General features: G+C 34.6%; 3 protein-coding genes across 6 annotated transcripts in view; 1 reads left to right on the forward strand and 2 right to left on the reverse strand.

The window, feature by feature from the left end:
- The first annotated feature begins 1,074 nt into the window (after positions 1 to 1,074).
- LOC105314458 (coiled-coil domain-containing protein 93-like) lies at positions 1,075 to 6,037 on the forward strand. Its single transcript, XM_020002470.1, has 15 exons — positions 1,075 to 1,295; positions 1,545 to 1,581; positions 1,654 to 1,797; positions 2,132 to 2,215; positions 2,698 to 2,814; positions 2,877 to 2,939; positions 3,006 to 3,079; positions 3,248 to 3,329; positions 3,416 to 3,484; positions 3,736 to 3,807; positions 3,973 to 4,081; positions 5,239 to 5,321; positions 5,375 to 5,412; positions 5,598 to 5,796; positions 5,882 to 6,037. The coding sequence occupies exons 1-15, from the start codon at positions 1,261 to 1,263 to the stop codon at positions 5,933 to 5,935; spliced, it is 1,260 nt and encodes a 419-aa protein (XP_019858029.1). The 5' UTR covers positions 1,075 to 1,260; the 3' UTR covers positions 5,936 to 6,037.
- A 145-nt stretch (positions 6,038 to 6,182) lies between these two features.
- Positions 6,183 to 10,127, reverse strand: LOC109586292 (uncharacterized). The gene is made up of 4 exons (XM_020002469.1): positions 9,833 to 10,127; positions 6,933 to 8,911; positions 6,848 to 6,881; positions 6,183 to 6,792 (listed from the first exon to the last, which is right to left on the reverse strand). Exons 1-4 carry the CDS (start codon positions 10,050 to 10,052, stop codon positions 6,437 to 6,439), a joined length of 2,589 nt encoding a protein of 862 aa, XP_019858028.1. The 5' UTR covers positions 10,053 to 10,127; the 3' UTR covers positions 6,183 to 6,436.
- A 1,176-nt stretch (positions 10,128 to 11,303) lies between these two features.
- The window catches only part of LOC100641396 (serine/threonine-protein phosphatase 6 regulatory ankyrin repeat subunit B-like), a 9,446-nt gene continuing 2,558 nt past the window's right edge, over positions 11,304 to 18,191 (reverse strand). Inside the window, exons 1-32 of one of the 4 annotated variants that reach the window (XM_020002468.1) lie at positions 18,101 to 18,184; positions 17,871 to 17,969; positions 17,655 to 17,756; positions 17,490 to 17,588; positions 17,337 to 17,435; positions 17,166 to 17,264; positions 17,014 to 17,112; positions 16,867 to 16,965; positions 16,716 to 16,814; positions 16,564 to 16,662; positions 16,413 to 16,511; positions 16,190 to 16,291; positions 16,008 to 16,106; positions 15,642 to 15,743; positions 15,447 to 15,545; positions 15,295 to 15,396; positions 15,136 to 15,234; positions 14,802 to 14,900; positions 14,560 to 14,616; positions 14,381 to 14,482; positions 14,222 to 14,320; positions 14,026 to 14,165; positions 13,624 to 13,958; positions 13,470 to 13,575; positions 13,241 to 13,295; positions 13,012 to 13,186; positions 12,913 to 12,963; positions 12,418 to 12,848; positions 12,179 to 12,370; positions 12,055 to 12,123; positions 11,793 to 11,987; positions 11,304 to 11,728 (exon numbers count right to left, since the gene is read on the reverse strand). In XM_020002468.1, the coding sequence (XP_019858027.1) occupies positions 11,510 to 11,728; positions 11,793 to 11,987; positions 12,055 to 12,123; positions 12,179 to 12,370; positions 12,418 to 12,848; positions 12,913 to 12,963; positions 13,012 to 13,186; positions 13,241 to 13,295; positions 13,470 to 13,575; positions 13,624 to 13,958; positions 14,026 to 14,165; positions 14,222 to 14,320; positions 14,381 to 14,482; positions 14,560 to 14,616; positions 14,802 to 14,900; positions 15,136 to 15,234; positions 15,295 to 15,396; positions 15,447 to 15,545; positions 15,642 to 15,743; positions 16,008 to 16,106; positions 16,190 to 16,291; positions 16,413 to 16,511; positions 16,564 to 16,662; positions 16,716 to 16,814; positions 16,867 to 16,965; positions 17,014 to 17,112; positions 17,166 to 17,264; positions 17,337 to 17,435; positions 17,490 to 17,588; positions 17,655 to 17,756; positions 17,871 to 17,933 (3,885 nt within the window). In that variant the 5' untranslated portion in view covers positions 17,934 to 17,969; positions 18,101 to 18,184 and the 3' untranslated portion in view covers positions 11,304 to 11,509. Of the gene's footprint in view, positions 11,729 to 11,792; positions 11,988 to 12,054; positions 12,124 to 12,178; positions 12,371 to 12,417; positions 12,849 to 12,912; positions 12,964 to 13,011; positions 13,187 to 13,240; positions 13,296 to 13,469; positions 13,576 to 13,623; positions 13,959 to 14,025; positions 14,166 to 14,221; positions 14,321 to 14,380; positions 14,483 to 14,559; positions 14,617 to 14,801; positions 14,901 to 15,135; positions 15,235 to 15,294; positions 15,397 to 15,446; positions 15,546 to 15,641; positions 15,744 to 16,007; positions 16,107 to 16,189; positions 16,292 to 16,412; positions 16,512 to 16,563; positions 16,663 to 16,715; positions 16,815 to 16,866; positions 16,966 to 17,013; positions 17,113 to 17,165; positions 17,265 to 17,336; positions 17,436 to 17,489; positions 17,589 to 17,654; positions 17,757 to 17,870; positions 17,970 to 18,100; positions 18,185 to 18,191 lie in introns of those variants that run through there. The other 3 variants (XM_020002465.1, XM_020002466.1, XM_020002467.1) reach the window with 3 other exon arrangements.

Below are 18,191 nucleotides of genomic sequence, written 5' to 3' on the forward strand. Positions count from 1 at the left end.
CAACGCAAGAATTCTGAGGCCTTTTCACACTAGCCCTGTTTACACTATGCCCTTAAAGCGGTTTGGAACAGGTTTAGAAATAAATCAGTTTACGTGTGGACAATTTCAATGCGGTTTAAACCGACTTATCTCAAACCACCTCAGGAGGTGGTTTGAGATAATCAAACCGGTTTAAGTACTGGCAGGGGCGTAGCTGGACCTTGGGTGATGGTAGGGCAAAGAGACAAAATGGCGCACGAAGCGTGCCGCAATTTTGGCCACACCCCTTTTACGTAACAAAATGGAAGCATTTTCCTGCAAGCTGAGCGAAATCAGAGTGAAATTATCATGTATATAGCTTTAAAAAGAGCTGTGGTTATCAGCCACCCCCTTTTGTTATTGTAAGAACAATGAATATCATCTTTTGGGTTATAATTTCAATGAATATAATTATAAGGCCACTTTGATGGTAGGGCCCAGGCCCCCTCAGGCCCTACCTCAGCTACGCCCCTGAGTACTGGAGCAGCTGTATTATGTATGCAATGTAGCATTGTAAACCGATTCAACCACATTTTCGTGTGGACACAATTAAGCTGGTTTCTAAACCGCTTTGATCCAAACTGGTTTGTAGTGTAAACGGGGCTACTGGCACATTTTTCAAAGCGCTTTGATGCGCTTTGTTGATACAGCTGAAATAATGCGCATTGATCGTGTTCACACTAGCAGCTGAATTATGTATCATTTTGTGTTCTTGTTGCCATTGGTTTACATTGATCGAAGCGCATCACTTCACATCAATCCACTTCTGGAGGTGAAGTGAGACTGATGCGCATCAATGCGCATTAATTGAAAACCACTCTAGTGTGAACACGATTAATGCGCATCAATGCGCATTACTTTGGCCAGTGTGAAAAGGCCTTTAATTACGTATACCAATGAGTATAACCACACCCACCAACCCCTAGTCTATATACGACAGTACAGGAGACCAGCCTCAGTCAAGGAATCTGATGAAGAGACTCAAGTGCACTCTACACTACTGGAATATGGACATGGGCGGTTGCAGAAATTTGGTTTGACCTGGGCATCAATAATTAGTGGGTGTGGTTTCATAAAATTTTTGCAAGGAAAATGGAAAATACTGATCTATAACTTCATTGAGATGGTTTCTTAGGATAAAACAAAGAAGCCTGTTGAACTATCACAGTTTACACTGGATGCCCACACCAGAATCATGAATACAATTATTGGTCAAAAAGTCAACCTGGGCATTGCCCCCTAATGCCCAGGCCTGCAACCGCCTATGAATATGGAAGGTATACCTGTACATGTACATGTACCATATTTGCTCAAATAAATGCTCATGACTAATATTTTCCAACTATAAATATGCATATTTTAATCAGTATAAGTGCCCTTGCATTTAGATTGTCCTAGATAAACGCCCAGGCATTTAATCGAGCAAATATGGTAGACGTAGATGTAAGTGTATTGATTAAAAGTTATCACTTGTTATATAAATTGATAGATGTACATGAAATAAGTAATAATTATATTTTTTGTAGACGTTATGGCTTTGGAAGATCAGTTCCAACACAAAAAGTAAAAGAAAAACAATTTTTTCATTAACATTTTTCATTATTTATTTCTACACGCTCTTATTTTAATTCCTAGTCTGACGATGATAAGAGGAAAGCTGTAGCAGGTGCTCTTGGTGGGGGAGAAGCTGAGGGGGACAAGAGTGAGAGACAGAGAGAGGAGGAGGAGAAGAGAATAAAGGCACTCATGAAGGGAATGGCATCAGCTGGAACTGATGATGTCAGTATATACATGTACTTGAGTAGAACATCTATTAATGGACACTTTCTGTAGCAGACACCTTCATTTAATATTTACATGTACATGTAGCACCTAATGTACCAATTATGCACATTTTTTACTCTAAAATAGCCTCCTACATGTACATGTACATGTACATTTACATTGTATGTACAGGGTCTCAGGCCAAATTTTGCCAAAATTGAAAAAGAGAGAATTTTTCACTTTTATATTTTTCCTGATACATATACATGTACTTACGTTGTACAGAAAGTATTATTTCTTTCCTTCTCACTCTCTCTCTCTCTCTCTCTCCATTTTTCTCTTTCTCCAGATCCTCTCCAGTGCTATGGTTGGTTCTATTGTTGGTATGCAATCATCAGAAATATTGCAAGTTGCCTCTGAATACGAAGTTAAAGTATGTGTGTATACATGTACATTAATGCATAATGAACTTACTGTAAATGTCTCTCTCAGATGAGAGGGTTTAGTAAACTACATGCACAAAAATACTGTATATTATGTTCTATTATTTATCTGTCTATTTTTAACTGAGACACACATGAAATGTCATGAATGTAACATGTATACTGTATATATGTATTTTTATTAATAGCTTAGTTATAATGGTGAAAAAAAACTTACTGTAAATGTAAATGTACAAATGTATGTAATTCTTCTTTCTCTTTCACGTCACACTTTCTGTGTCTATTCTGTCTCTTATTTGTCCATTGTCTTTTCCCCATGTACATGTATACCTACTTAACATGTATAGTTAATGTATAGTTAATTTCCTACCCTCCTCCCATCTCTCTCTCTCTTTCCCCTTCCACTTTAAATTTTTTCTTTTTACCAATTCCTCTTCTTTCTTTCCCCTCCCTCCCTCCGTCTCTCCCTTAGCGTGCTGATTTAGAGTCTGCTCAACCATCAGAGAAGGTCTTGGGTGCTCAGTCTCACCTTCGTCTTGTGACTGGACTACAGAAACAAATTGCCTCCTTTGAAAAGAAATGCTCCGAGGTGAGACATGCCCACCATCGCTAATTAACCACACCCACATTAATTTGACCACACCCTCATAGGTTCAAGCTAAACATGATGAGTTGTATTCTGAGTATACTGAGGCTCAAGAGGAACTGGCAGAGGTGGGTGTAGTTTTGTTGTTATGGTAACACGTGACGTTGAGTACATGTACATGTACACGTGTGTAGGTTATTAAGAGGAAGGAAAGGATAGCTAGAGAAATGGAGAAACTTAACGAAATGGAAAATGAAGAGAATGCAGAGTAAGGGAGGAAGGGAGTGGCATGGACGTTGCATATTTTTAACTTTTATCGTGTGAATTTGTGTATATTTGGGTGGGGCAAGAATAATTCAATCTGCCATTGATCTACATGTACATATAATGTGTGTAGATACATTTATTCTTGCTGTTAGTGATTAACTGTTATTAGAGTATTGAATCAGTTGAGGTCACTCGTATCTATGAATGAGAGCTTGAAGAAACAAGAAACACAATTCAAAGCACACTGTAAAGTAAGTTAATAACTATTGATAACTATTAATAACTACTAATAATTATTAATAAATATTAATAATCATTAATAACTATCAATAACTAGGAAGAGAAGGAGAGGTTAAGTGGTCTCATAGCTCAGTTGAAGCATGGAGATGATGAGAGTGAAGACTCTGTAAGTTAATCAATCAATGACAGACACAAATCACATCATATTCTATACTGTGTTGATACTGAAAAATTTTGTCCACTTAAAATTTTTGCAAATTCTTTATCATAATATAAAATAACTGTATATGGGCATGGTTTTTTGGAAAAATTTTTCTCAAATTTTGTGTTTCTAAATTTTGCTGTAAATTATGCAATATGTGCATGTACATGTATTTCATATTCACATGGCTATCACATGTATACTGGTTACTGTAGGAGAGGGTAACTTCACTAAAGACTCTTCTTCAAACTGACCAAGAGAAACTACAGAAAATTAGAACTTTACTGGTAAGTGTGATTTATATTAAATACACATGTACATGTTTTATTGTATATAATGTTTCATAATTCTACATGTACTGTGTCTTTGCATATGTACATATACATGTACTTGCAGTTAAGTTTCAGTGTAGAGATTTAGTTTTATTTTCATAATTATTATTATTTTGTTAGGCTCGCAAGAATAGGGAGATAGCTCAGTTGCAGAGGAAGATTGATGAAATACCTTCAAGAGCTGAACTGACTCAATATCAAAGGAGATTCATTGAACTATACAGTCAAGGTACAGCATTTGTTAAGCATAAAAGTTATGACCATTTTTAAAATTTGGTAATGTTTTAAAAATACCCAAGGCTATTAGTATAACACGGTAGCGTTACTAAGTAGGATTCACCCCCAAACAAAATGGCTGCCTTGACTTTTGCAGCCTTGCTATACCGGGAAAATGAGCTCCTGTGCTTACCAGACTTCTTAGAGGACCTTATCTTAATAGCCCATGGTTTTTTCAGAAAAATGGCTCTGAAATCACCCCAAATTTTATTACATTGTCTAATACATATTGATGTCCTTATGCTGTGTAGAAAGTTTGAGCTGATTCAGACTTTAAATTTTCAAGTTACGGCCATTTTAAGAATATACCAAAATTTTGCTATAGCCCATGGTTTTTTCTGAAAAATGGCTGTGAAATCACCCCAAATTTTATTACATTGTCTAATACTAGTTGATGTTTTTATGCTGTGTAGAAAGTTTGAGCTGATACCGACTTCAATTTTTCAAGTTACAGCCATTTTAAGAAAATGTCAAAATTTTGAAAAATACCCAAGGCTATATATAGCCCATGGTTTTTTCTGAAAAATGGCTCCAAAATCACCCCAAATTTTTATTACATTTTCTGATACATATTGATGTCCTTTTGCTTTGTAGAAGTTTGAGCTGATTCCGACTTCAATTTTTCAAGTTACGGCCATTTTAAGAATATACCAAAATTTTGAAAAATACCCAAGGCTATAGCCCATGGTTTTTTGTGAAAAATGGCTCCGAAATCACCCCAAATTTTTATTACATTTTCTGATACATATTGATGTTTTTATGCTGTGTAGAAAGTTTGAGCTGATTCCGCCTTCAATTTTTCAAGTTCAGCCTTCAATTTTTCAAGTTACAGTCATTTAAAAAACAGCCATTTTCTGAAAAATACCCAAGGCTGCAGCCATGTTTTTTTTCTAAAAAAATGGCTCCGAAGTCACCCTCAATTTTTATCACATTTTCTATTACATATTGATGTCCTTATGCTATGTAGAAAGTTTGAGCTGATTCCGACAAATAATTTTTGACTTATGAGCATTTTAAGCAATTTTTTTAAAACCAAAGGCCCATATGGCATTCGACCACATTCATATTACTATGCTCCAATGCTTCTCTCCTTTTGTTCTCTTCTCACAGTGTCCTCCATGTTAACTGAAACTAAACAATACTTTACACTTTACAATACACTTGAGGATCAGAAAGCTTACATGGAGAAAGAAGTAATAATAATTATTATAACAATTAGATGTATGTACACTTTAAATCTTATTAGGTTGGAATATTGACTTCAATTCATGAGAAATTTGATTTGTAAGATCATTCATAATCATTATTATTTTACCTTTCATTTTCATTTCATTATTTTAATCTTTCATTTTCTTATTTATGTTATACAGTAATCTCTTTTTCTCTTTCATCCTCTCTTCTTATCATTATTATTCTTTCTATTTCTTCCTTATTTATTGTCATTTTCCTTTCCTTTCTCTTTCCACTAGAGCAATGAGTTCTGATAAGAATAAGGAGTTGTTCTTACAGCAAGTCCAGCAGATATTGGACGGTATCAAGCAAGACAAGGAGCAGTTGGGTCAGAGATGTGTCGAGGAGAGGAAAGAGAAAGATCGACTGACAACCATCCATCTTGATCTCATTGACAAGCAAAGGAAGTATTACAAAACTGTTAAAGACTTTCAAGAAGTAAGAGAAAAAGAGAAGGATATAGTTACTCTTTTTTAATTCTACCTCTCTATGTGTCTCCTTATTTCTTTTCTTTCTTTTCTAGGAGTGTCGCAAAAATGAAACGCTGTTGTCAAAAATTAAAACTAAAAATCGCTAGACCTCGTGATAATTTAAGGGCTAGAAATACAATATAAAATTGCTGTTGTGTGTTACTTTAGTTATTGATAAAGTTTGTGTCAATTGAATATTTTTAAACGAACATCCTGCTTCAGCTCTCCCTACATGTATACTTACTTCAGTTTGGCAGTTTAGTAATTATGGATATTCTGAGGTATGCAGTGAAAAGATCATATGTTTGCAAAAAATATAAATATCAGACACTGCTACAGATTTAGTTTTTTAAATACAATTACAAATAAAATTACGTTTCTTTAAAAGTTAAAACTATTATCATGTATTATGATAATTAGACTATATTTAATGTCCATATATATCTAGATACTGTCTATCAAAAGATGCTAGAGTATACAGTGTGTGTATAATGTATCTAATCTCACAATAGCAGCTATATAAAAACTCAGTCAGGCCTGCCTGACTGAGTGACTATACTAAAAACTACATGTATGTTCAAAAGCAGCAAAAATCTAACTTTTAAAGTTTAACTTAAAGCCTCTGGATCAAAATACACATCCAGGTTTTTTGACATTTTGATGTACTCTGTGATCAATTTCTTCTCTTCATCTTCACTTTCACAGGATTGAGAAACTTGCCTTCCTACCTCAAAAATCTTTCTGGCCAGTTGTCGTCTGGGCTCTTGAGTATCTCTTTTGCTCTCATACCATGACAGAATGATTCTATTTATGGTAATGTCATCAGCTTTGAGATCTTTAACATCATCAGTGCCGTTAAAAGCTTTTATAATGGCATGTAAATGAACCGGTGCATTTTTGGAAGCAAATGAAGCAATCTTAGCTGCTACTTCAGCTATTTCCTTTCCCTTTACCTGTGTCAAACCTATCATAAAATGATTAATTTATACCAGCCAAAATATAAATTATAAAAATTTTACCTTCAGTTGACTGAAAGCAATCTTTCACAGGATGCTACAAAAATATATTTTATTATTATTGATTTAAGTGAAGACACAAACTTACCTCCTTCAATGTTTTATTCCAAACCTGTAGAAGTTTAACATCATCACCGGTGGCAGCTTCATTGCATTTAGGGCAGAGCTTGTCATCAGGCAGTATGTGATAGTGACATGAAGGGATGTATTGGAATTTTGAGGGATCATTCTTTGCGCACACTTTGATAAACTTGTAGTTGACAGCAGTAATGCCACGGCTTATAGCACTTTCAGCAATCATTTCGTATGCTTGAACAATTTTGGAGCATATACGTTCATCTGGTTTGCTTAACGTGAGTCTAATAGCTGGGCTATGTGAGACTAATGTGACAGTAATGCCTGTAGCAGGATCCATGATGATGGTTTTGTTTGGCTTTTTTGAAGGAATTAGCTTAGACTCTGGCAACAATTGTAGAAAATATTTTGTGAAAGCAACTTGCTTGAAAACATGAGGCGTATTGATACTAGTAACAATATGAATGGAACGAAAATTAGGAGTAGCATCTGGATCAGCAATACGAGTGAGAGGAACATAATAGAATAAATCATCATTAAAAAGCCCGTGCTCATCTTCCTTCAACTCAACGCTATGCTTTGTTAGCCGTATTGCTAAAGTGAGGGAAACAAGGGCATCCATGTAAGCGAAATAATGCCCATTGAATAGATGTAAGCATGCTGTTTCTGGAACAATACCAAATTCTATTGTTCGAAACTTTCGAAGAATTTCCTTGCTTGGATTTAATAATGATCCTAGATCATTCAAAAACCCTATTGGCTTCACAATAACATATTGGTAATTAGAGTTAATCAGGCTCAGATCCAGGATGCTACCAAAAGACATGTAAAATTTACAAAACTTTTGCAGCGACTCCTCATCTATATTGCATTTTTCTGCCATTGCTTGGAGGTCACATCGAGATATAACCTTCCAATCAAATCGATAAAACAAAGTGCGAAGAAAGATCCAGGCAATGGGAATATCTTCAAATGGTTTTTCGCTGATAATACGCTGGAACTTTTGTTGAAGCCCTTGCAGATCATCATGAGTATGCAAATTGAGTGTTTTAATTTTTTCATTTAAAAGTGACAAAATTCCTACTTGGTCTGCTACTGGCCGTATACCATCTTCCAAATTTTTTACTTTCTCAGTAAGCTCTTCAGATCTACATTGAACATCATGTGTAGCAAACATGGTACAAACTCTTTTTCTAATGCCTTCCTTATCTTCACTCATTTTACATAAACGTAGCAAATAGTGAAGATGAGGTCTCCATTGCATGAGCATTGTAAGATTTTGTCTGCTTCCTTTTTTATCTGTATCTGGTGGTTTTGCAAGGTTTTGAGAATCTCGGTTTAGATCAAGAAAGAGCCACATGTGATGATTGTAGAGATGACCTTGTAGTGCAGCTAAAAAGTGGCGTACAGACTCAGTAAATGTGACATCCCAAATATTGATGAGAGCGATTCCTTCTGGAAGAGACTCTATCAAGAACTGACTCTGAGCTTTGCTTTTGCTATCACTATCAGTGTCAGAATGCTCCAAATTTTTCACAATAAAAGCTTGCTGAGAGAGAAATTGATAAATGAAGCAAAGGTGCTCATCCAAATCTGGTTGCTCAAACTCATAAACATCTGAACACAACACTTGACTGGGGTCATGAAAACGAGGCAACTTTCCTTTTGATAATAATTTTTTTTTAAAGGCAGAAAGTATTACTGGTGCAAAGCAAGACTCTGTTGTAAATTCATTAATAATAGGCTCTTTTAGCACACTCAAACTTGCAGCTACCATTTCATAGAATGCAATTCCCTCAGCTTTTGGCTGTTTTAGTGCACTTCTAACCTGTCGAAAAACGCTTTCTTTTACATTTCCACGAACGCAATTAACGGCGGTTGTTTTTCCACTATCTGGTAAGCCATTAAATGAAAGTACAATTGGCTTAACTTTTGCTTTCAAATCTAAATTTGTGATACACTCTTTTAAATAGCTTGGAGTAACAAGTAAATCTATATAAATGCAAAATAAGAACTTGCTTAAATTATATATCTATATAGCATTATTGTAATCCCATCTGAGTTTGACCGGAAATGGAAGCAGCCGCTTGGAATTTGAAAAATGTAGTTTACGTCACTGATGATTCTTATATAATGATATTCATAAAAGCATGGCCGATATTTTACAGCTACGTGGTTGGCCTGTGTTTCCATAGGCGGCTACAGAATCTTAAATTAACCAGGGCTTATTAGTTATTCATAAGAATTGGGGGTGTGGTCAATTAATAAAATGACAAAAAAATCATTATGATAGCTCACAAAAGCCAATTACCACACTAAAATAACTGTAAAGTGGAGCTGATCATTAGTGTAGACAGTTGTGGCTATAAAAAATGAATTCTAGTGATGATCTCACTCCTAATAATAACAAAACACACCCTTTGGGTGTGGTTTTGGTTGAAAACTACCAGGGCAAAGCCCTGGCTTGCCCGGGCCTATAGCCGCCTATGTGTGTTTCACTCTTAAAATGGCTTTTGTTTGTTCTGATAAGCAGTACAATAGCTGCTGGAGTCAAATAGTCTTCATAAAGACCATAATTATCAGAATATCTCGCTCTGTTAGCTTTTTAAAAGAAGAATAATCAGTTTGGGCGCTACCAAAATCACAAATGCGGTCTTGTAAACTATGACGCAGACAAATTGTCATAAGACGTTATTGGTATGCCGTTGGGTTTATAGGGAGAACCCGGTTTTCAGGGTTCCCAAGGGCTGAGAGACCCAAGACCTGAGATCCTGTGATGGCATTGGGCGACTAAGAACCTGTGAAAGTTTTATCTTTATCCTACATTCCAATAAAAAGTTATTCCAGTTTTTCTCGGGTCAAACTCAGGTTGGGATATAATACCGTATACATCATGCATGTAGATAAATTTACCTTCTAAAGTAGAATCCATTTTTCTGGAGATATTTTTAGCACCAGATTGTTCTGGTAGTGGCAACCCGATTGATTTAAATCCAGTTACTAATTCACTGAAACTCTCCTTGTCCCTCAAATCTTTTATTGACTCTCTTGACTCCTCTGATGATGATCCATCCTGTGATTCATTTTTGTCTTCTTCCAATAAATTTTGATGTGATCCACTTAAACCAGCCATTTTGAAAAAATAATGTAGATCTAGATCTAACCTGGGTGGCAGGGCTAGGTAAACTGGCAAAATAGTGTTGCCTATTATGGTTTTAGGTACTGCCCCGAATTCCACACTACTACACTATGAGGCCCATAGCCAGGGGGGGTGATTGGGGTGACATGTCACCCCCCTTTTGAGTTAGTACCTTTGTTTGCTTAAATCAAACATGTATTTTGGTATTTCATGTGCATTCAGGCCTACTTGTCACCCCCCATTTTATGTAACTCATACTTCGTCACCCCCCTTTTTGTAACCCTGGCTACGGGCCTGTAATATGCTTTGAAATGAAATCCAATTATACTCATTATTATGCTCATATTTTAAGCTACTCAATTATCAACTATCAAGTTACATACACATGTAGTCTATATACATGTATCTGTATATAATTGTAATTATTATAATAGCCACAATCTGAAAATGTTTCAAGTGACTTTGAGTCACTGGAAAATAAAATAGTCTAAGCCTCAGTCTAAGCAAGTGTCTATATATACTCTTGGTCTAAGTCATTGGATTCGCCACACTTGCATAGGCAGGTACTAAGCAGTTGAGTTGTTGCATAGAATACTTGTACTACCACGGTACCACCTGCCATATTGAAACTCATGTAGGGGCCAGAAATTTTGACCCATTATGCTCCAATCATACCTGTTTGCAATATAATGGTGGGTGTTTAATGGCATATAACACCCGTGAGAAAAGTGGTTGAAGGTGTAGCCCGAGACCACTTTTCTCAAGGGTGTTATAGGCCTATAACATCCGCCAGACAGGTAGATACAGACTTCATTGGTTTACTTGTCAAACCACTTTGTCAAAACAAGTAATAACAGTACTACATAAACTTGTTAATCACATGACTCTCATCGTTCTAGTATATAGCAGGAATTGGGTCAAGCAACCTGCAAAGCTAGCTCTGTATAAAAACATGCACATTATACCATCTAAGTTAGCAAAAAGTAATCATTATCATAATCAAAGCATGCATCCATAATTTAGTCAATTAGAATAATTATGCTAGCAACCCATGCAGTATCAATAGTTAATAAGGTATCAGAAGGTCACTCTCAACAGTCAGCAAGTCACAAGACCTCAAAATAATTCAAGAAATAGAAATACAGCGTAAAATTGCTATTATTGTTCTTGACTAATGCGTGTTAGTGTTACTTAGTTATAGATGAAAATTAAGAAGTGCACGTGGATCACATTGTCTTTTCAGACTTTTGACTGTCAAATAAAATATCTACTAATTGCAAAACCAAAAATGAGCGTACAAAATCAGTTATGTCTAGATAGCAATACAGGGAGTGAAAGGGGACACAAAAAATATAAAAGGGCTTAGCATTCTAATTAACTATCTATATAGACATTCCACAAAATAAAATTACATGTAAATGTTCAAAGTTAAAGTTCACTCTTCTTCCCAACTACTTCTGTTGCTGTCCCTCCTTTTCCGGTTCTCTTACTTCTCCTGCTCCTCCTCCTTTTCCTCCTTGTTTTTCATTCTTCATGCTTTTAACAATAGTTAGCAATTGATCCATTGAACTGCGAAGGTCCTTCACCTCCTGAGATACTGAACAGCGTACTTCGAGACGCAGTTCCTTTATTTCCTCAGACAATTGATTCTTAACATCAGCAACAGTTTCCTGTAGTAATTGAATAATTAATAATGAAAGATAAAATGCAGATTCATTCTTCATGCAGTCTCACCTGATCAATTGAAACAGAATTTACAATCTCGTCGATTTTTTGTTTAAAAAAGCTTTGCTGGTTTGGCTTCCTTGCTTCCATAGGTTTGATTAAACTCTTTTTCCATGAGTCCAATGACCTCTTAACTCTCTTTGGCAGTCGTGGACTTTGCAGTAACGACCTTAAAAATTCTTCAATAGGCAGAGTAAATTCAACCTACAAGTATTGTAAGCATAACATTGATCAAAAATAACTTGAAGATATTATTAATTCAGTTCCATACCCTCAGGACTAGTCTGTAAGTATCAGCCGATTTCTGTATTTCCTGAGTGTCACCAACAGCTAAACCAGTCTATATTGTAAAATAGGTTAGTCATATAGCATTAGTTAATAAAGTACAAACGTACCAAAAGATTAAGGAATAGTATGGGCATTAAGACCACAAACACAACTATCAGTGAGAATGCAACCACTGGATACTGTATATCGGGTGAGCTCATTTGATTATTCTGTCTCAATATTGAATCCATATCATACTCTCCCTCCGTCATTATTACTGTTTTCATAATTGTCCTCCATGGAGTAATGAATGGAGTACGCTGGAGAAAAAGTGATAATGTAAATATTTTAATTTAGCAAGTCTTACAATTCCAACTATTCCATCTTGAGGATCATAAAACATCATGTAAAATGGAACTGCAAAGGCAAAGATTAATAGCAAGGCGAGGAGGACAACCTTGACAAAGTTGTTGAAAATTTTGATAAACATGACCACGTATATTCCGACTATTGGTAGCTTCCTTATGGAGAATATTAGTGCAATCCAACTGAGGAATACTGCAATCACTCCAACCTGCCACTGCCATGGACGAGTGCAGTAGCACTCACTGCTACGCACTGATGCAAACATTATGGTCAAGATGAATAGTAAGATCTCAAAGAAGTTAACAGAACTTGTGAAATACTGCAGTCTGAACTGAATCATCTGAAATACTTCCCGCAATATCATGATAGCAGAATAAATTATCAGGCATACACTAGCAAATGATATGTATCTCTGATGTACAGGGTTGTCATCTAAATCAGAATAGAATTAAATCAGTGATAGTTACATGTTTATATATTATTATTATTCACATACCTGGAGAGCAATCAATAAATGTGTTGGTATCATTTCCAAATACCTCCATACCTATTTGTAGGATATTAGGTGGCTCATATAAACTATTTCATAACTTACATGTGGGTGAATTTGGTGAATGAAGAGCGAGAGCAAATGATGTCAATAAAATGACAAACAAAAAGTAAACTGTCAAATTGGAGTAATAGAATTTTCGTCCAATTTTTCTCCATTTTTTATTAAGAAGAGCAGTGGCAAGTGGATGCTGCAGCAAGTCTGCACTTTGTGAATTAGCCTATCAATGATAATTATAATTGATAATAAAGGTATAAACTATTTATGCACTTACAAGAATATTAAGGCAATGATTCTGACTGGAGTATTTTGATCGTTTAGACCATTCTCTATTAACAAAAATCACATCATCATCAACAAAGTTAATAATAAGAATGTTTCCTGTATAATGTAACTTTTCAAAAATTCTTTAAAATGCTCATAACTCAGAATTACTCCATTACCCCATAAATGGCTCCAAAATTACCCCAAATACTGTTATTGTTATTTTAGTATATTCTTACTGATCAAAATCATCAAGAAACTCATAATTAAAAGTAATCTCATGATTAGGATGATCCTGTGGTGCTTTTGTCTTGCAACATCTCTCAAAAATAACTTTAGCTACATCTAAAGATACAATACAATAAGCATAGCCACAGTATGGAATGCATCTACCTGGCATCTTATTAATGATCCTTCTCAATGGTGTTGTGAATTTTGTTTCAGATTTATTAACAACTTCATCCCTTAAGACATTTTTGATGTTGATAGAAATATCATTACTAACAGACGTGGCATCGCTATCAGAACTGTCATCACTGTCATCAGAGCTATCATTGCTTTTATTAGATACATCATCTCTCTTGTCAGAGGCCACACTAGAACTTCTCTTTCTTTTGCAGCACCATATCCTTTGAATGCCAATGTCATCACTTTCATCCAGAGCAGTAAGATTACGTAGTGCTTGCTCCCAATGCTTGTCACTTTTCACTATAGCCATTGCAGCATCTCTAAATTGGAGCACAAAAATTGACACCAATAATAATCCATAACTCATAATAATTATATTAGCCTCACTTGTGCCCTTTCTCTACAGCAATATCAAGAGGATTAAGACCCTTTTTATCACATTTAGTAAAATCAGCATCATCCTGTGCCAGAAATAGTTCAATGACTTGCACACGTCCTACTTTACATGCATTATAAAGGATTGTGTTCTATATAAAAATATTAAATAATAATAATAATAATAATCAATAAATAAGCCACATACATCGTCTTTATCGGTGACATTGACATCAGCTTTATACTTCAGTAACAGTTCAACTAATTTTATATGCCCTTTGTTGTAGGCAATACCAAGTGGTGTATTCTAAATAACAGCAATAATAACAGTGATCATAGTGATAGTAATAATAGCTATGTCTCATACTTTTTCTTTGTCAGGGTGATTAATATTAGCCTCGCCATGCTCCAGTAGCATTTCAACTATTTGTGTGTGTCCTTCTTCACAGGCAATACCAAGTGGTGTTTGCTAATATGATAATTATTATAATTATTATAATTATTAACAACATCAAAAAATAGAAATAATGGTAGGTCTAATCTTACTTTGTTAGCATTAGTGTGATTAATCTTAGCTTTACCATGCTGCTCAACTGTTCGCTGCTACATGATAAATAACAAAAATAACAACAATAATCAATAATATTTTTATGCATTTTGCAAAATAATAGAAAAAATTGGACATAGAGTGGAGTAGTAAAGAGATGAGAAGCATACTAACTCTGATTACAGTGATTAAAAAGAATTCACTTTAACACATTTAGTGCTGTATCATTATAACTTCTTACATTTTTAGTATTAGCATTGTTATCAGCTCCATCATGCTTCAGTAGCAGTTCAACTATTTGTGTAAACCCTTTCTTACAGGCAATACCAAGTGGTGTATCCTATGAACCAATACAATAATAATAATGATAATAATAATAATGATGATGATAATAATAATGATGATAATAATGATGTTTACAAATTGACAAGCACTGCAATAGTACATTGGACCATGTACTACAGTGCACAGATTTGACCCAATTTCTGAGCAACTTAAAAATTGCAAAAAAATTCAATTTTGATTGTCTTTCATAACAAAAATAATATCAATATAATAAGTATTATGTCTCTTACATGGGAATCATCAGTGGCATTGATATTGGCTCCATGCTTCAATAGCAGTTCAACTACTTTTGTATGTCCTTCCATACAAGCCATTACAAGTGGTGTACACTACATAATAATAATGATGATAATGATAATGACGATAATTAAATTTACTATGTCTCATACTTTATCTCTATTTTTGTGATCAATAGCAGCTCCACCATGCTTCAGTATCAGTTCAACTATCTGTGTATGTCCTGGTTCACTGGCATTACCAAGTGGTGTATTCTAGATAGTAATTATTATTATCATCATAACATTGTTACTATGTCAGTTACCTTATTATCATCAGTGACACTGATGTCAGCTCCATGCTTCAGTAGCAATTCAACAACTTGCGGGTGTCCTTCCATACAGGCCATACCAAGTGGTGTGCGCTAGTAACAGTAATATAATAATAACAATAATAATAATAATAATAATAATAATAATAATAATAATAATAATAACTACATGATATGTCTTATACATACGTCATTCTTATTTTTGTGATTCATATCAGTTACACCACGCTGTAGTAGCAATTTAACAATTTCTGCATGTCCTGGTATACTGGCATTACCAAGTGGTGTGTTCTACATAGTAATAATAACAAATAATAATTGAGTCTATCTTCATAGGTTTACAGTAAACATAACAGTCATAATTGTGTGAAGTTTTGAAGTTGTTTGTAAAATTGCATGGTCAAAATTTAATTTTGTGGTAAATTAGTTGCATCTGTGGGCATCTGCAGGCTTAATAGCTATTGCAATCTTTTTTCTTTTTTATACTTAACTGTAAACTGTTACTATATCATTGTTGATATAATACTATGTCAGTTAACTACTAGTAACTCTTACCCTATTATTATCAGTGACATTGACATCAGCTTTATGCTCCAGTAGCAATTGAACTACTTCTGTATGTCCTTCAATACAGGCCACACTAAGTGGTGTACGCTAACATTGTAACAATAATAATGATGATGATAATGATAATAATGATAAGTTTTAATGTGGTGAATGTTGAATATGTCTCATACTTCTTGTTTGTTTTTGTGATTGATATCAGCCCCACCATGCTTCAGTAGCAGTTCAACAACTTTTGTATGCCCTGGTATACTGGCATTACCAAGTGGTGTATTCTACACAATAATAATAAGAATAATAATAATAATATCTCAGGCACTCATCCATCTAATGCTATTGTTGTTTGAAAAATATGTCATTTAAAAATAATTAATATAGCTACTAATACTTCTTTACCCCATTATTGTCAGTGACATCGGTTTTAGCTCCATGCTTCAGTAGTAGGTCAACTATTTGTTCATGTCCTTCTATACAGGTCATACCAAGTGGTGTACGCTACATAATAACAATGATATTAATAGTGTTGGTGATCAACAATATCTATTACTTTATGCTTATTAATGTGAGTGATATCAGCTCCATGCTTCAGTAGCAGTTCAACTACTTGTGTAAATCCTTTTATACAGGCAATACCAAGTGGTGTATCCTACAAGGCAATGATAGTAACTAAATATCATTGATAATTTTTATGTGTCTTACATTGTCATCATCAGTGAAATTGACATCAGATCCATACTTTAGTAGTAGTTCAATTATTTGCACGTGCCCTTCTATACAGGTCATAACAAGTGGTGTACGCTACATCAAAACAATGATATTAATAGTGTTTGTGATCAACAATATCTATTACTTTATGCTTATCAGTGACATTGATATCAGCCCCATGCTTCAGTAGTACTTCAACTATTCCTGTATGTCCTTCCAAACAAGCCATAACAAGTGGTGTACGCTAGATAATAATAATATTAATAGTGTCGTGATCAACAATATCTATTACTTTATGCTTGTTAGCATGGGTGATATCGGCTCCGTGCTTCAGTAACAGTTCAACTACTTGTGCAAATCCTTTCATACAGGCAACACCAAGTGGTGTATCCTATAAGGTAATGATGGTAACTAAATATGATTAATAATTTTTATGTCTCTTACATTGTCATCATCAGTGACATTGACTTCAGATCCATACTCCAGTAGTAGTTCAATTATCTGCATGTGTCCTTCTATACAGGTCATAACAAGTGGTGTACGCTACATCAAAACAATAATAAAAATTATAACAATAATAATAGCAATAATGATGCGATGGTAATCAACTCCTACTTTGTATTTATTTGTGTGTTTGACATCAGCTCCATGCTTCAGTAGCAGTTCAACTACTTGAGTAAATCCTTTAATGCAGGCAACACCAAGTGCTGTATCCTATACATACAGAATAATGATAATGATACAAATATATGAATTATTATCTCTTACGTTGTGACTATCAGTGGCACTAAGATTAGCTCCATGCTTCAGTAGCAGTTCAATTATTTCTGTATGTCCTTCTATACAGGTCATTATAAGTGGTGTGCGCTACAGTAATAATAATTAGTAATGATGATGATGATGATGATGATTGACAATTACTATGTCCCTTACTTTATATTTATTGACATGATTGACATCAGCTCCACCATGCTCCAGTAATAGTTTAACAATTTCTGTGTGTCCACCAATACAGGCAATACCAATCATTGTATCCTACACATTAATGACAACTAATAGTGGTCACTGCCAAAGCAGAGATATATTCCCTATTTTACTAAGGCCCCAAACTCAAATACATGAATAAGTATAATTGGTAATAGCACTTACATTGTCCTTATCAGTGTGATTGATATCAGCTCCATGCTTCAGTAACAGTTTAACTATTTCCATATGTCCTGGTATACTGGCATTACCAAGTGGAGTATTCTACATAATATAATAATAATAATAATAATAATAATAATAATAATAATAATAATAATAATAATAATAATAATAATAATTTACTATTGTATCATAAAAATGACTACTAAACAATTAGTAATAATTCCTCTTACTTGATTGATATCAATGGCATTGATATCAGCTCCGTGGTTCAGTAGTAGTTTCACAATTTCTGTATGTCCTTCTATACAGGCAACACCAAGT

The sequence above is a fragment of the Amphimedon queenslandica genome, unplaced genomic scaffold, assembly GCF_000090795.2.
Source record: "Amphimedon queenslandica unplaced genomic scaffold, v1.1 AMPQUscaffold_12906, whole genome shotgun sequence".
NCBI classification, from domain to species: Eukaryota; Metazoa; Porifera; class Demospongiae; order Haplosclerida; family Niphatidae; genus Amphimedon; species Amphimedon queenslandica.

Bases quoted from the DNA above. Each gene is read 5' to 3' on its own strand.
- LOC105314458 (XM_020002470.1), top strand. From the start codon at position 1,261: ATGCCCAGGCCTGCAACCGCCTATGAATATGGAAG. The intron at 3,330-3,415 runs GTAAGTTAATAA...ATCAATAACTAG, and splicing joins AATTCAAAGCACACTGTAAA to GAAGAGAAGGAGAGGTTAAG. The intron at 3,808-3,972 runs GTAAGTGTGATT...TTATTTTGTTAG, and splicing joins AGAAAATTAGAACTTTACTG to GCTCGCAAGAATAGGGAGAT.
- LOC109586292 (XM_020002469.1), bottom strand. From the start codon at position 10,052: ATGGCTGGTTTAAGTGGATCACATCAAAATTTATTGGAAGAAGACAAA. The intron at 8,912-9,832 runs GTAAATTTATCT...GCATTTATATAG, and splicing joins AATGGATTCTACTTTAGAAG to ATTTACTTGTTACTCCAAGC. The intron at 6,882-6,932 runs GTAAGTTTGTGT...ATATTTTTGTAG, and splicing joins GGAATAAAACATTGAAGGAG to CATCCTGTGAAAGATTGCTT.